Raw genomic sequence first — 16,140 nt, 5'->3', positions numbered from 1 at the left:
TAATAAAGTGTAATAAAGCAGATGAATAATGACAGAACCCTGGACTTTCCCTGCTAACAGATGTCATGGCCACTGGTGGAAAAGGTACAAAATTGTCATACTTGAGTAAAAGTAAAGATACCTTAATAGAAAATGACTCAAGGCAAAGTCATCTAGTGAAATCCTACTTGAGTAAACATCTAAAAGTATTTGGTTTTAAATATACTTAAGTATCAAAAGTAAATGTAATTGTTAAAATATACTTTAGTATCAACATTTAAAGAAAAAGTATAAATAATTAAAAATTCCTTATATTAAGCAAACCAGATGGCACCGATTTATTTAATTTTTAATTTATGGATAGCCAGGGGCACGCATCAACACATAATTTGCAAATGAAGCATGTGTTTAGTGAGTCCGCAAGATCAGAGGCAGTAAGGATTACCAGGGATGTTCTCTTGATAAGTGTGGGAACTAGACCATTTTCCTGTCCTACTAAGCATTCAAAAGGTAACGAGAACATTTGGGTGTCAGGGAAAATGTATGGAGTAAAAAAATACATAATTTTCTTTAGGAATGTAGCGAAGTAAAAGTAAAAGTTGTCAAAGTAACGCAAAGCACAGATACCCAAAAAACAACATAAGTATTTTTACTTAAGTACTTTACACTACTGGTCATGGCAACACTGCAGTGGTTCCCCTCCTTACAGTTATCAGTAAAAGGCACACCATATAACCGCCATACATCTAATTGCATATTATCTTTCTAGGAGAGGAATAAATATCACATGCATGTTTCTATATTAGACCAGCCTGGTGTTTGTTCAGTCAATCACTGAGTTCACTATTCACATGAGCCTCAAATGAACCTCACGGTGTGAATAAAAACTTTGAAACAGCCACAAGATGGCAATGTTGGTTCAAAGAGGTACTCTGCCTTTAGATCTATCTGGACCATTGAGGTCATGGAATTCAAAATCAAATTGGGAGACAAAATATGTTATGTCCAGGGGGAGAGGTGTTGGTTGAAGAGATTCCTAGAGCGACAAGGGTAAAATACGTAAATATGCTATTTACATAAACTGTAAACTACCTAACAACCCACACCTCCCCATACCAATAGAGCACTCACAGTCACACTGACTCACGCACGCAAGCACTTAGACATACTGGCTGTGGTTACAGAGGAGTGATGATAGACAAGAAAACAGACTCCGGTGTGTCTTCGCTCTGCTCCTCTGGCAGATGGTTGACAGGATCCAACTCTATTGTAGGTGTCACAGCTGTTTTTATTCTCTGGGGGCACATAGAATATATAGAAGAACAGGTTAAGAATCACATAAATAATTTAATTTCTTATGGTGTCTGCTGATGCCCGGACTGCACTTTTGTTATTTATATGACTGTCATGTGGGATAAAACGTACAGTATCAGTACAATGTGTGTGCGCAGTCTGGTCTCGTATACTATACGTAACATAGAAATAGTAAATCCAGGGCATTCAAATGAGTATGATATGTTACGCTTGGCATGGTTACATTAGACAGAAGGCAAAAACTAAAGTAGTGTGGTTGATTGGGAGGACAGGTTGGCATATAACGCAAACGTCTAGCAACCCAAAGGTTGCGAGTTCGAGTTTCATCATGGACAACTTTAGCATTTTGGACTTTTCAACTGATTAGCATGTTAGCTAACCCTAACCCCTACCTTTTATCCTAACTCCTAAACTTAAACCTACCCCTAGCCTAGCTAACTTTAGCCAGCTAGCTACGTTAGCCACCTAGCTTGAATTTCAAATCACTTTATTTGTCACATGCGCCGAATACAACAAGTGTCGACTTTACCATGAAATGCTTACTTACAAGCCCTTAACCAACAGTGCAGTTCAAAAAGAGTTAAGAAAATATTTACCAAGTAGACTAAAATAAAAAGTAATAATAAAAAGTAACACAATAAGAATAACGAGGCTATATACCGGGAGCACCAGTACAGAGTCAGTGTGCGGTGGTACAGGTTAGTTGAGGTCATTTGTACATGTAGGTAGGGGTGAAGTGACTATGCATAGATAATAAACAGCGAGTAGCAGCAATGTACAAAAGGGAGGGTGGTGTCAATGTAAATTGTCCAGTGGAGATTTGATTAATTGTTCAGCAGTCTTATGGCTTGGGGGTAGAAGCTGTTGAGGAGCCTTTTGGTCCTAGACTGGCGCTCCGGTACCGCTTGCCGTGCGGTAGCAGAGAAAACAGTCTATAACTTGGGTGACTGGAGTCTCTGACAATTTTATGGGCTTTCCTCTGACACCGCCTATTATATAGGTCCTGGATGGCAGGAAGCTTGGCCCCAGTGATGTACTGGGCCGTTCGCTCTACCCTCTGTAGTGCCTTACAGTCAGATGGCAAGCAGTTGCCATACCAGGCGGTGATGCAACCGGTCAGGATGCTCTCGATGGTGCAGCTGTGGAACATTTTGAGGATCTGGGGACCCATGCCAAATCTTTTCAGTCTCCCGAGGGGGAAAGGTTTTGTTGTGCCCTCTTCACAACTGTATTGGTTTGTAACATATTGTACGTTTTGCAAATTTGTAACATATAATACGAATTGTAATTCGTAACATATTATACGAAATGAGCTTTGGACATCCACAAATTAATACATACCATACGAAACGGATTTTCGTACAGAATAATATGAAATGGTCTGAGACCAGGATGGGGTGTTTGTGTGTAATACGAATACAATGCATGTATGTATCATACGAATACAATGCATGTATGTATAATACGAATACAATGCATGTATATATAATACAAATACAATTCTAATACGAATACAATTCGTATTATACATACATACATACATACATACATACATACATACATACTTACATACATACATACTAGTATATAAGCAGAGTATGTATGCATGATGCTACAACAGTATCTGTGAGCTATATTTATGTAAGTATCAGTATGTGTGTTTGTTTTGGTTTACTGAAAGAATGCTCACCTGCAGCAGTGAGCCCTTATTTCTGCAGATCTCTTGCAGGGCTCCCAGTGGGATCCACACGATGGAGACCAGGGAGATTCCCCAGCCCACCACCTCTGCCCAGACAGGGTATGTGTATGACTTCCCATAGCGAGCTGGCGTGTACTGGATGATGCTGGAGATCAGAATGCACTGCAGGGGAGGATAGGAGAGGCAAACAATCTCCCTTTAACTCACATGGAGCAGGTTAGACTTGGATGAAACCTCTAAGCCTTATGACAATCACTACTATAACGACTACAAAAAGTAACAAACAGCACAAACAGAAAATACATTAAATCCTCATCACCATCATAATTATGCTAATTGTACTCCTCCTCATCGTCAGCCAGCCATAGCACTCACCAGGACCAGCACAGGGGAGAAGACCATCCAGCAGGAGCGGAAATAGATGTTGGGAGCCTTTCCCAACATTCTCTTGATCATGATGGTCATCCGACGCAGTCCTGTAAAAACACATTGCATTATATACTTGAATTAACTTCGAGACATACAGTACATACTGTTTATAGAGCAAAGTGTATGTGGACACATGCTTGTCGAACAACTCATTCCAAAATCATGGGCATTAATATGGGTATCCCCTTTGCTGCTATAACAGCTTACACTCTTCTGTGAAGGCTTTCCACTAGTTGTTGGAACATTGCAACTTGCTTCCATTCAGTCACAAGACCATTAGTGAGGTCGGGCACTGATGTTGGACGATTCGGCCTTGCTTGCAGTCGGCATTCCAATTAATCCCAAAGGTGTTCGTTGGGGTTAAGGTCAGGGCCCTGTGCAGGCAGGTCAAGTTCTTCTACACCGATCTCGACAAACCATTTTCTTATGGACCTCACTTTTTGCACGGGGGTATTGTCATGCTGAAACAGGGAAGGGCCTTCCCCAAACTGTTACCACAAAATTGGAAGCACGGAATTGTCTAGCATGTCATTGTATGCTGTAGCGTTAAGATTTCCCTTCACTGGAACTAAGGGGCCATGCCCGAACCATGAAAGACAGCCCAGACCATTATTTCTCCTCCACCAAACTTTACAGTTGGCACTATGCATTGGGGCAGGTAGCATTCTCCTGGCATCCGTCAAACCCAGATTCATCCATCGGCCTGCCAGATGGTGAAGCGTGATTAATCTCTCCAGAGAATGCGTATCCACTGCTCCAACACTTGGCATTGCGTATGGTGATCTTAGGCTTGTGTGCGGCTGCTCGGCCATGGAAACCCATTTCATGAAGCTCCCAACGAACAGTTCTTGTGCTAACGTTGCTTACAGAGGCAGTTTGGAACTCTGTAGTGAGTGTCGCAACCGAAGACAGGCGGTTTTTACGCGCTTCAGCACTCGGCGGTCTAGTTCTGTGAGCATGTGTGTTTTCCCATTTCGTGGCTGAGACGTTGACGAACTGACTTGTTGGAAAGTTGGCATCCTATGATGGTACCACATTGAAAGTCACTGAGCTCTTCAATAAGGCCATTCTACTGCCAATATTTGTCTCTAACAATTGTATGGCTATGTGCTCGATTTTATACACCGACCAGCAACAGGTGTGGCTGAAATAGCAGAATCCACACATTTGAAGGGGTATCCACATACCTTTGTATATATAGTGTATTTTTCTTGTATAAATAAAGTACTGTAAGATCTAACTCATAATCAGGATGTTACGTGTAATCAAATACTGTAAGACCAAAATCCTTTCGAGGCTGTTGAATGTCATCAATAAGGGTAGAGAAGGGGCTGGGTATTACCGAAAACCCAGCAGACTGCGATGACTTCAAAGAAGGACAGGAACATGAGCGACACCACAGCAGTGTAGTGGTCCATCAGCTGGAACACATACATGCCCCCCTGTGGAGACAGTCGTTTTAGTCGTGTACGGATAAAAACCAAAATACAGTGCCTTCGGAAATTATTCAGACCCCTTGACTTTTTCCACACTTTGTTACATTACAGCCTTATTCTAAAATGGATTAAATAAAAACATTTCCTCAGCAATCTAGACACAATACCCCATAATGACAACGCGAAAACAGGTTTTTAGACAGTTTTGCAAATGTATGAAACATAAGTAAATAAGGTATTTCTGTTTATTAAGTATTCAGACGCTTTGCTATGAGACTCGAAATTGAGCTCAGGTATTTGTATTTACTATGGATCCCCATTAGCTGCTTATAGGCAATTTATACCATTTTTAAAAACATTACAATACATTCACAGATTTCACAACACACCGTGTGCACAAAGGCCCCTACTCCACCACTACCACATATCTTCAGTACTAAATCCATGTGTATGTATAGTGCGTATGTTATTGTGTGTGTGTGTGTGTGTGTGTGTGTGTGTGTGTGTGTGTATGTGTGTGTGTGTGTGCGCCAGTGTTACTTCACAGTCCCCGCTGCCCAAAGGCCCCTACTCCACCACTACCACATATCTTTAGTACTAAATCCATGTGTATGTATAGTTTGTATATGCGTATGTTATTGTTTGTGTGTGTGTGTGTGTGTGTGTGTGTGTGTGTGTGTGTGTGTGTGCCAGTGTTACTTGATGTGGAATAGAGTTCCATGTAGTCATGGCTCTATGTAGTACTGTGTGCCTCCATAGTCTGTTCTGGACTTGGGAACTGTGAAGAGACCTCGTGACATGTCTTGTGGGGTATGCATGGGTGTCCAAGCTGTGTGCCAGTAGTTTAGACAGACAGCTCAGTGCATTCAACATGTCAACATACCTCTCATAAATAAAAGTAGTGATGAAGTTAATCTCTCCTCCACTTTCAGCCAAGAGAGATTGACATGCATATTATTAATATTAGCTCTCTGTGTACATCCAAGGGCCAGCTGTGCTGCCCTGTTCTGGGCCAATTGCCAATCTGAGCCAAAAAAGTAATTTTTTGTGGCACCTGACCACATGACTGAATAGTAGTCAAGGTGCGACAAAACCAGGGCCTGTAGAACCTGCCTTGTTGATAGTGTTAAGAAGGCAGAGCATCACTTTATAGACAGACTTCTCCCCATCTTAGCTACTACTACATTAATATGTTTTGACCATGACCGTTAACAATCTAGGGTTACTCCAAGCAGTTAAGTCATCTCAACTTGCTCATTTTCCACATTATTTATTACAAGATTTAGTTGAGGTTTAGGGTTTAGTGAGTGTTTTGTTCCAAATACAATGCTTTTAGTTTTAAAAATATTTAGGGCTAACTTATTCCTTGCCACCCACTCTGAAACTAACTGCAGCTCTTTGTTGAGTGTTGCAGTTATTTCAGTCGCTGTAGTAGCTGACGTGTATAGTGTTGAGTCATCCGCATACATACTTTGAGTAAAGCCAGTGTCAGTGGCATGCCGTTAGTAAAAATTGAAAAAAGCAAGGGGCCTAAACAGCTACCCTGGGGAATTCTTGATTCTAGCTGGATTATATCTGAGAGGCTTCCATTAAAGAACACCCTCTGTGTTCTGTTAGACAAGTAACTCATTATCCACATTATAGCAAGGCGTGTAAAGCCATAACACATACGTTTTTACAGCAGCAGACTATGATCGATAATGTCAAAAGCTGCACTGAAGTCTAACAAGCCCCCAATAATTTTATCATCAGTCATTTGTGTAATTGCTGTGCTTGTTGAGTGTCCTTCCCTATAGCATGCTGAAATTCTGTTGTCAATTTGTTTACTGTGAAATAGCATTGTATCTGGTCAAACACAATTTTTTCCAAATGTTTACTAAGATTTGCATCATGTTTCCATTGATCATCCTTGAGATGTTCCTACAACTTGTTTGGAGTCCACCTGTGGTAAATTGATTGGGCATGATTTGAAAAGGCACACACCTGTCTATATAAAGGTCCCACAGTTGACAGTGCACGTCAGAGCAAAAACCAAGCCATGAGGTCGAAGGAATTGTCTGTAGAGCTCAGAGACAGGATTGTGTTGAGGCACAGATCTGGGGAAGTGTCCCAAGAACACAGTGGCCTCCATAATTCTTAAATGGAAGAAGTTTGGAACCCCCAAGACTCTTCCTAGTGCTGGCCGCTCGGCCAAACTGAGCAATCGGGAGAGAAGGGCCTTGGTCAGGGAGGTGACCAAGAACCCGGTGGTCACTCTGACAGAGCTCCAGAGTTCCTCTGTGAAGATGGGAGAACCTTCCAAAAGGACAAACATCTCTGCAGCACTCCACCAATCAGGCCTTTTTGGTAGAGTGGCCAGACGGAAACTACTCCTCAGTAAAAGGCACATGCCGGCCCACTTGGAGTTTGCCAAAAGCAACCTAAAGACTCTCAGACCATGAGAAACAAGATTATCTGGTCTGATGAAACCAAGTTTGAACTCTTTGGCCTGAATGCAAAGCATCACGTTTGGAGGAAACCTGGCACCATCCCTACGGTGAAGCATGGTGGTGGCAGCCTCATGCTGTGGGGATGTTTTTCAGCGGCGGGGACTGGGAGACTAGTCAGGATCGAGGGAAAGATGAACAAAGCAAAGTACAGAGATATCCTTAATGAAAACCTGTTCAGGACCTCAGACTGGGGCGAAGGTTCACCTTCCAACAGGACAACGACCCTATGCACACAGCCAACGCAGGAGTCGCTTCAGGACAAGTCTCTGAATGTCCTTGAGTGGCCCAGCCAGAGCCCGGACTTGAACCCAATGGAACATCTCTGGAGAGACCTGAAAATATCTGTGCAGTGACGCTTCCCTTCCAACCGGAGAGCTTGAGAGGATCTGCAGAGATGAATAGGAGAATCTACCCAAATATAGGTGTGCCAAGCTTGTAGCATCATACCGAAGAAGACTTGAGGATGTAATCGCTGCCAAAGATGCTTCAACAAAGTACTGAGTAAAGGGTCTGAATACTTATGTAAATGTGATAGTTTTTTATTTGTAATACATTTGCAAACATTTCTAAAAACCAATTTTTGCTTTATCATTATGGGGTCTTGTGTGCAGATTGATGGGGGGGGGGATCATTTAATCCATTTTAAAATAAGGCTGTTAAGTAGCAAAATGTGGAAAAAGTCAAGGGGTCTGAATACTTCCCGAAGGCACTGTAAACAGGTCCAATCATGTTCATACAGTCTACGTCAGAGAAAGAGACAGGAGGAGGGGTGGGGATTACCCCATGAATAGTAATTATATCTGACAGGATTACCTTACCTTAGTGATGTGAGGAATGCCTAGAAGGAAGCCCATAACACAGACGGCCAGAACGATGACCTCCTGTCTCTTCAGGACACGCAGCACCTTAGGGCCGAAGCCATCTATTATGGACGTCACCGCCACCTCCACCATGGCAAACTGCAGGGCACAGTACAGCACAATGGACATTTACACTGAGATCTGGGTTTGAGACTGGGGACTGTTTTTGGGTAGTGTGATGTAAATACAGCAAATGTTAATCGCTCTCTCACTCAGTTTAGAGGTAGAATTGGTTCCTGTGGATTCTGTTCTCTATTTGCTATTAAAAAAAACAATAACATGCACAAGCACCGCCTGTACCAGAATTTGGTTGAGTGGTAACACTGCCAACTCCAGAGTACATGCGCGGTCAGGGTTAAATTCCCTGGTCAGGCATTTCTACACTTCCTTTCTTCCCTCCTCTGTCTCGCTCTCTCCTACCATGAATCAACATTTTAAAAAGGTATTGTAATTGTTCATGAGCCAAAATGTTGTATGTGTCTAACCTGGCTGTCCAGTCCCAGACAGAGAAGCATGAAGAAGAATAGAGGAGCCCACAACTGTGGCAGAGGCATAGTGGAGAAGACCTCTGGATACACCACAAACACCAAGCCAGGACCTGTGGCGTGAAAACACAAACATACCATAGAATGGTACTTTGTTGAGAACATTTTAGAGATAAATGACACCAGTGGTTATTCTCAACTTAAACAAGGAAGTCAAAGCATTCAATAATAAAACAAGGTACATGGGACACCTTTTCCACCCTCAAAACACTTCAATAATTTATGCAGTTGACCACATCCGTAACTTGACCTAACAAAAAACATTAGAGCACAGAAGTGCTCTTCATACAATCATGAAGGGAATGAAACCGAGCCAGATCATATAGAATGTCCTGAACACCTCACAATCACCTGACTGTATACAGCCATTACTTCACAGTCACAGAACAAACTATCTAGTCAATAATTTGAGAACTAGGGACTAAGGTTCTCTGCATTTTTGTCAAAATTTAGTTGTTGACATAGCCTTGTTCTATTCAATGTTCTTTACCTATTTAGTACTCTAAATAGCCCAATTTATGTTGTTACGTTCAAACGAATACATGATCAAAAATGGCTGACATCACTCAAACTAGTGAGGGTTTGGAACTTTAAAGCCAATTATCTCAAAATCCTCTTTTTGCAAATAGAACCTTAAAGAGTCCCAAGCTCTTGAATTTCCATACACCAGATGTCAGTCGGTGTAGAATTGTCAGTCAGCAGTGAGACAATTGTGTTTCAAAGCCGGTATCTGAGACCATATGTGGGACTGAGCCAAGCCTGAGCAGGTGCTCATAAGCAGTGCCTGGCAGGCACACTGGTTAATCCCTACTTTACTTTCTCCAAAGGTCCTAATTCACCGTGTGAACAATTACACGTTTTGCTGTTTCACCTGAAGTTCACCTTAAGATAATCCAAGTTTAATTCACCATTCATTTCAATTAGATAGATCTATCTACAGTGAATTCGGAAAATATTCAGACACCTTCACTTTATTACGTTACAGCCTTGTTCTAAAAATGTATTATATAAAAACATGTCCTCAACCTACACACAATACCCCATAATGACAAAGTGAAAACCGATTTTTAGAAATGTTTGCAAATTGATTGAAAATAACAGAAATAAATTATTTACATAAGTATTCAGACCCTTTGTTATGAGACTCTAAATTGAGCTCAGGTGCATCCTGTTTCAATTTATCCTCCTTGAGATGTTTCTACAACTTGATTGGACTCCACCTGTGGTAAATTCATTGATTGGACATAATTTGGAAAGGCACACACCTCTCTATTTAATATCCCACAGTTGACAATGCATGTCAGTTTGGAACCACCAAGATTCTTCCTAGAGCTGGCCGCCTGGCCCAAAACTGAGCAATCGGGGGAGAAGGGCCTTGGTCAGGGAGGTGACCACTCTGACAGAGCTCCAGAGTTCCTCTGTGAAGATGGGAGAACCTTCCAGAAGGACAACCATCTTTGCAGCACTCCACAAATCAGGCCTTTATGGTAGAGTAGCCAGACGGAAGCCATGACAGACCGCTTGTTTGCCAAAAGGCACCTAAAGACTCTCAAACCATGATAAATAAGGTTCTCTACAAGATTCTCTGGTCTGATGAAACCAAGATTGAACTCTTTGGCCTGAATGCCAAGGTTCACGCCTGGAGGAAACCTGAAATGACACCTATGGTGAAGCATGGTGGTGGCAGCTCAATACTGTGGTGATGTTTTTCAGCGACAGGGACTGGGAGACTAGGAAAGACTGAGAAAGATGAACGGTGCAAAGTACAGAGAGATCCTTGATGAAAACCTGCTCCAGAGTGCTCAGGACCTCAGACTGGGGGGCGAAGGTTCACCTTCCAATAGGACAATGACCGTAAGAACACAGCCAAGACAATGCATGGGTGGCTTCAGGACAAGTCTCTGAATGTCGAGTGGCCCAGCCAGAGCCCGGACTTGAACCTGATCTCTGGAGAGACCTGAAAATGGCTGTGCAGCTACACTCCCCATCCAACCTGACAGAGCTTGAGAGGATCTGCAGAGAAGAATTGGACAAACTCCCCAAGTACAGGTGTGCCAAGCTTTTGGCGTCATACCCAAGAAGACTCAAGTTAGTAATCGCTGACAACAAAGTCATGAGTAAAGGGTCTGAATACTTAGGTAAATGTTTTATTTTTAGTAAACAGATACTTTCAACATGGCACCGTCAATTTGATTTGGCTTTGTCTTTATGGAGTATTGTGTGTGTAAAAAAATAAAAATAATACACACACACACACACACACTCTCTCTACCGGTCAAAAGTTTTAGAACACCTACTCATTCAAGGGTTTTTCTTTATTTATACTATTTTCTACATTGTAGAATAATAGTGAAGACGTCAAAACTATTTGATAACACATATTGTAGTCAATATATCATGTAGTAACCATAAAAGTGTTCAATTAAATTATATTTTATATTTTAGAGTCTTCAAATAGCCACCCTTTGCTTTGATGACAGCTTTGCACACTTGGCAATCTCTCAATTAGCTTCATGAGGTAGTCACCTGGAACGCATTTCAGTTAACAGGTGTGCCTTGTTAAAAGATAATTTGTGGAATTTCTTTCCTTCTTAATGCGTTTGAGCCAATCAGTTGTGTTGTGACAAGGTAGGGGTGGTATACAGAAGATAGCCCTATTTGGTAAAAGTCCAAGTCCATATTATGGCAAGAACAGCTCAAATAAGCAAAGTGAAACGACAGTCCATCGTTACTTTAAGACAGTCAATTTGGAAATGTTGAAGTTTCTTCAAGTGCAGTCGCAAAAACCATCAAGCACTATGATGAAACTGACTCTCATGAAGACCGCCACAGGAAAGGAAGACCCAAAGTTACCTCTGCTGCAGAGGATAAGTTCATTAGAGTTACCAGCCTCAGAAATTGCATCCCAAATAAATGCTTCAGAGTTCAAGTAACAGACATCTCAACATCAACTATTCAGAGGAGACTTGAATCAGGCCTTCATGGTTGAATTGCTGCAACAAAAAAAACACTACTAAAGAACACCAATAAGAAGAAGAGACTTTCTTGGGCCAAGAAACAATGTACTTTAGACCGGTGGAATTCTGTCCTTTAGTCTGATGAGTCCAAATGTGACATTTTTGCTTCCAACCTCTGTCTTTGTGAGACGCAGAGTAGGTGAATGGATGATCTCTGCATGTGTGGTTCCCACCGTGAAGCCTGGAAGAGGAGGTGTGATGGTGCTCTGCTGGTGACACTATCAGGGATTTATTTAGAATTCAAGGCACACTTAACTAGCATGGCTACCACAGCATTCTGCAGCGATACGCCATCCCATCTGGTTTGGGCTTAGTGGGACTATCATTTGTTTTTCAACAGGACAAGGACCCAACCCACCTCCAGGCTTTGTAAGGGCTATTTGACCAAGAAGGAGAGTGATGGTTCTGCATCAGATGACCTAGCCTCCACAATCACCCAACCTCAACCCACTTGAGATGGTTTGGGATGAGTTGGACCGCAGAGTGAAGGAAAGGTACAACAGACAGTAATAATCACTTGCAGTGAGAAAAGGAGAGAATGAAAGAGAGAACTAAAAAGGGGCAAAGCAAGACTTCAATAAGGCTAATTTCCGGACTGCGTCATGTTCTCAATTTACTTGGGGAAAAACAACCCACTCCACAAGACAGAAGTGACACTAATGTGTCTGTGTTTTGCAGATTTGTTTTATAGTTCCAAAACGTTGTGTTTATTTTTGGAGCTTCACCCAATCCCAGGTAGCCACAGCTTAGGATAGGACTGAGAATAGAAGAACTGTTCTGTTGATTTAAACATCTTCAGATGAGTCATCATGATATCAATTACTTTGGAAACCCAGGTGAAGCTTTCCCACTGGTCATAGAGGTCAATTCAATGTCTATTCCATGTTGGTTCAACGTAAATTTCATTGAAATGACATGGAAACAACGTTGATTTAACCAGTGGGGTCACACTGGCATGCTAACTGGTCACCCAGGTACACTCAGTGAGTGGGTCCAAATAATCTCCTTTCTCCACAAAAATGTAAAACTATTAGATTGGTGTTGTCATTGGCTGGATGGAGGGAGTTTCCATGTACCAGTCATTTCTTTCAAATCCACAAAGGGAAGTGAACAAGATTATTGGGATGCAACCAGTCTGATGCTGCCTGGCCCAGGCCTCTGAACCTCTGTCCTTCTGTCTGTCCGTCTGCCTGCTGGGTAGGGAGGGGGGACTCTGTCTGCCTCTACATAAACACCCACTCCAAACGCTGTAGTTTTCCACTCCGGCATCCCAGAGAGAAGTGCATCCTTGTGAATGAATGCCTTTGTATTCTACTCTGTGTTCTTGTTTGTCCCCATGGGATGGAGGCAACACTCAACTCCAAAGTTTTCCAGGGACTAATAAATGGAGGAAGGTGTTGGTTCTGAACTCAATTTGACTTCTATGGGTATCATTCCCAGGAGTTCACAATATGTGTATACTTCAAAGTGACATGGGTCATGTTTGACCTCCTTCCATACATACCCACTAAACATCTGTCAATGATGGGAGGAGTTGTTTGGTCAACCTATTGACTATTACAAATGAACACTATTCAAGGGATTTACAAACTTAGTGCTGAAATAAATGTGATGAATCATGATGCCCTGGACCATGAGAGGAAGTTTTAGGAGATAACCCATCAATTAGACATTTAATAGCTACTCTGGAAATAAAAGTCATATAAGTTGATCAGTGGCAGTCAGTGCAGTTTTACATGAGGGAGGACTTTTTTTTTTAATGAGCATGGCTTTGTTTCTATTACAGCATTTGGATGATTGTCATTCATATTCCGTTAACCCAGTTCAATGTAACAACGATAGGTTTAGGTTACCACATGATACTAACATTTTCCCTATACCCATCATGAGGATGCTACAACCTAGCCTATGAATGTTCAACTATTGTCTTGCTCTCTCTTTGAGTCAAATACTCACCACATTTTATGCACTGCACTGCAGTGCTAGCTGTGATGTATGCTTTCAGTACTAGATTCATTCTCTGATCCTTTGATTGGGTGGACAACATGTCAGTTCATGCTGTAAGAGCACTGATAGGTTGGAGAATGTCCTCCGGAGGTTGTCATAATTACTGTGCAAGTCTATGGAAGGGGGTGAGAACCATGAGCCTCCTAGGTTTTGTATTGAAGTCAATGTACCCAGAGGATGGAAGCTAGCTGTCCTCTGGCTACACCATGGTGCTACCCTACAGAGTGCTGTGGAGGCTACTGTCAACCTTATTTGCAAAATAGTGTGTTTTTGTCAATTATTTGGTGACGTGATTATATTTAGTATAGTTTTATCTAAAAAGGATAACTTTTTGAATGTTTAAAAAATATATATTTTTAATGAAATTCACTGTGGAGTACGGTCCTCCCCTTCCTCCTCTGAGGAGCCTCCACTGAAGTAGATGGATGAACAGCAATCAAATAAGTCCCACTTAAACAGGAAGTACTTACCATCTGTGGCGATGTTGTCCACTGGGAGGTTGTGGACATGAGCCATGTAGCCGATTGCTGAGAATATCACAAAGCCAGCCAGGATACTGGTGGCCGAGTTAGCTAAAGAGACAATCAATGTGTCCCTAGGGGAGGACAAGAAAACAAACACAACAGTCAGACTGATGGGATTTCTCAGAGTCAAGTGGATCTCTAAGGAGAACACTTAGCTCTGAGGGCTAAAACTAGCCATTTGGTTTGAAGGACAGTCTGTGGTGAGTAACTAGAGTAACTGGCCAGGGACAAGCAACATGGTTGGTTGCTTCTGAGGAGTAACCAAGCACTTGTGTAACAACCAGTTCCACTGAGGCTTTACGCCTTCGTCAAAGCTAATAGTGTTCTCAATTCTGAAATACCATTTTAGTCTGCAAAACAACATCCTCATTGCACATGCTACGTCTATTTAGCTATTCTCACAGAACTAAGATAGAATAACACTGATTTGAACTAGATATGACTTTAAAAGGAGGAGCAGCAGTGCCTCCCTTAGAAGAATGTATGGAGGGGTTTTAGACATTGATAACATTACATGCTCACACAGGGATCTTTTGTGTTTACATTTTTTTATTGATACCAATCATGGGAAACAGCACTACAGTGTACAATGGCACATTTTTAAGGTCACAATTCGGGAATGTATTAACGGATCTGTGGATGTGCAAAATATGGTGAGACTGTGAGAAGACACAGTTAACTACTCTTAGTCACCATGAGAGGCAGCAGTGGGACATCTTCGTGGTTGCCAAGGGAAAATCAGGCTTCCCCCAAAAATCGACTTTTTTTTAATGAAAAATAAAACAAATGTATATTTCGTCTCTGTGTTTCATAATTTTCTCTCAATTCACAAGAGGCTGAATGTATCTCACCGGAGAAAGCATCCGAGCGAGTGAAACAGCTTCCCTCGGTCTCTGTATGTGTAGCGCATCTTTCTGATGCCATCTGGTCAAAATTAGTATGATATTGATGCCGCCGTAGCATTGAATTCAAGGGAAGCCAGTGAGCATTTGGCCTCTGTTGATATTTTTCTTCATACAATAGCCATTCAGCGTTGAGCCAAACTGAGTGAGATCAACTGTGAATAGTCCAGGCGCACAAAAAAAAAAGTATCAAGGGAAAGATTTGGCTTCGCGCCAAACGTAATTTGACAAAAAAAAAATTGAATTGATGCTTTACGTTGTGTTGTTGTCCTCCGGTGGCTAGCTAGCTAGGTAAAATTGTCCTTTTACTAAATTAGCCATGAACGGAGATTTGGACTTGTGGTTTTACTTACGTAATTCTCCGTACTGGCCAATGATTATAACAACGATTCTGATCCAACCATAAATTCATACATTGTGCCTCTGGCTTGAGAGGATGGAAGTTCAATATGTAGCTAGATGTAGTAGGCTAATGTTAACTAGCAAGTAGTTTAGCCAGGTACCTTAGGACAACACAAACTAAAAGTGTGTACTGTATGACAGCGTCAAAAACCGTTTCAGCAACATGAGAGAGGAGGATGGCATTGGCGTTTCTCTACAAGTAGGTTGAGTCAACATGTTTTTTCTACTTACGCATGCACACACACACACACAAATCAGTACCATGGACAGCCACATGATATTTAGCTTACGTTGAATGGACTAAATCGTTTTTGGAATCTTTTAGTTGTCACTGTATTTATTAGACAAAGCAGAGGTGATTTAATGATATTGAAATGGTGCTGGAATAGTGGAGGCCGCTCCTGTTTTCTTTGTGACTTGCGGTAACTCTCCAGTGTTCTAAATCAATAGTTGTTTAGTAGTCCAAAAATGTCAGAAACATGAAGTTGATTGACCATGCTGTAGGTTATGTAACTTTTTGTTACGTGCATTATGTTT

General features: G+C 41.8%; 1 protein-coding gene across 1 annotated transcript in view; it reads right to left on the bottom strand.

The window, feature by feature from the left end:
- Positions 1 to 363: 363 nt before the first annotated feature.
- The window catches only part of LOC110525731 (sodium- and chloride-dependent GABA transporter ine), a 51,121-nt gene continuing 35,344 nt past the window's right edge, over positions 364 to 16,140 (bottom strand). Inside the window, exons 7-13 of the mRNA XM_021606130.2 lie at positions 14,246 to 14,370; positions 8,692 to 8,804; positions 8,165 to 8,305; positions 4,764 to 4,863; positions 3,368 to 3,468; positions 2,984 to 3,154; positions 364 to 1,274 (exon numbers count right to left, since the gene is read on the bottom strand). Of these exons, the coding sequence (XP_021461805.1) occupies positions 1,158 to 1,274; positions 2,984 to 3,154; positions 3,368 to 3,468; positions 4,764 to 4,863; positions 8,165 to 8,305; positions 8,692 to 8,804; positions 14,246 to 14,370 (868 nt within the window). The 3' untranslated portion in view covers positions 364 to 1,157. The remainder of the gene's footprint in view (positions 1,275 to 2,983; positions 3,155 to 3,367; positions 3,469 to 4,763; positions 4,864 to 8,164; positions 8,306 to 8,691; positions 8,805 to 14,245; positions 14,371 to 16,140) is intronic.

The sequence above is a fragment of the Oncorhynchus mykiss genome, chromosome 6, assembly GCF_013265735.2.
Source record: "Oncorhynchus mykiss isolate Arlee chromosome 6, USDA_OmykA_1.1, whole genome shotgun sequence".
Classification (NCBI taxonomy): domain Eukaryota; kingdom Metazoa; phylum Chordata; class Actinopteri; order Salmoniformes; family Salmonidae; genus Oncorhynchus; species Oncorhynchus mykiss.
The sequence above is the reverse complement of the archived record's forward strand: the minus strand, read 5'-3'. Positions and strand labels throughout refer to the sequence as shown.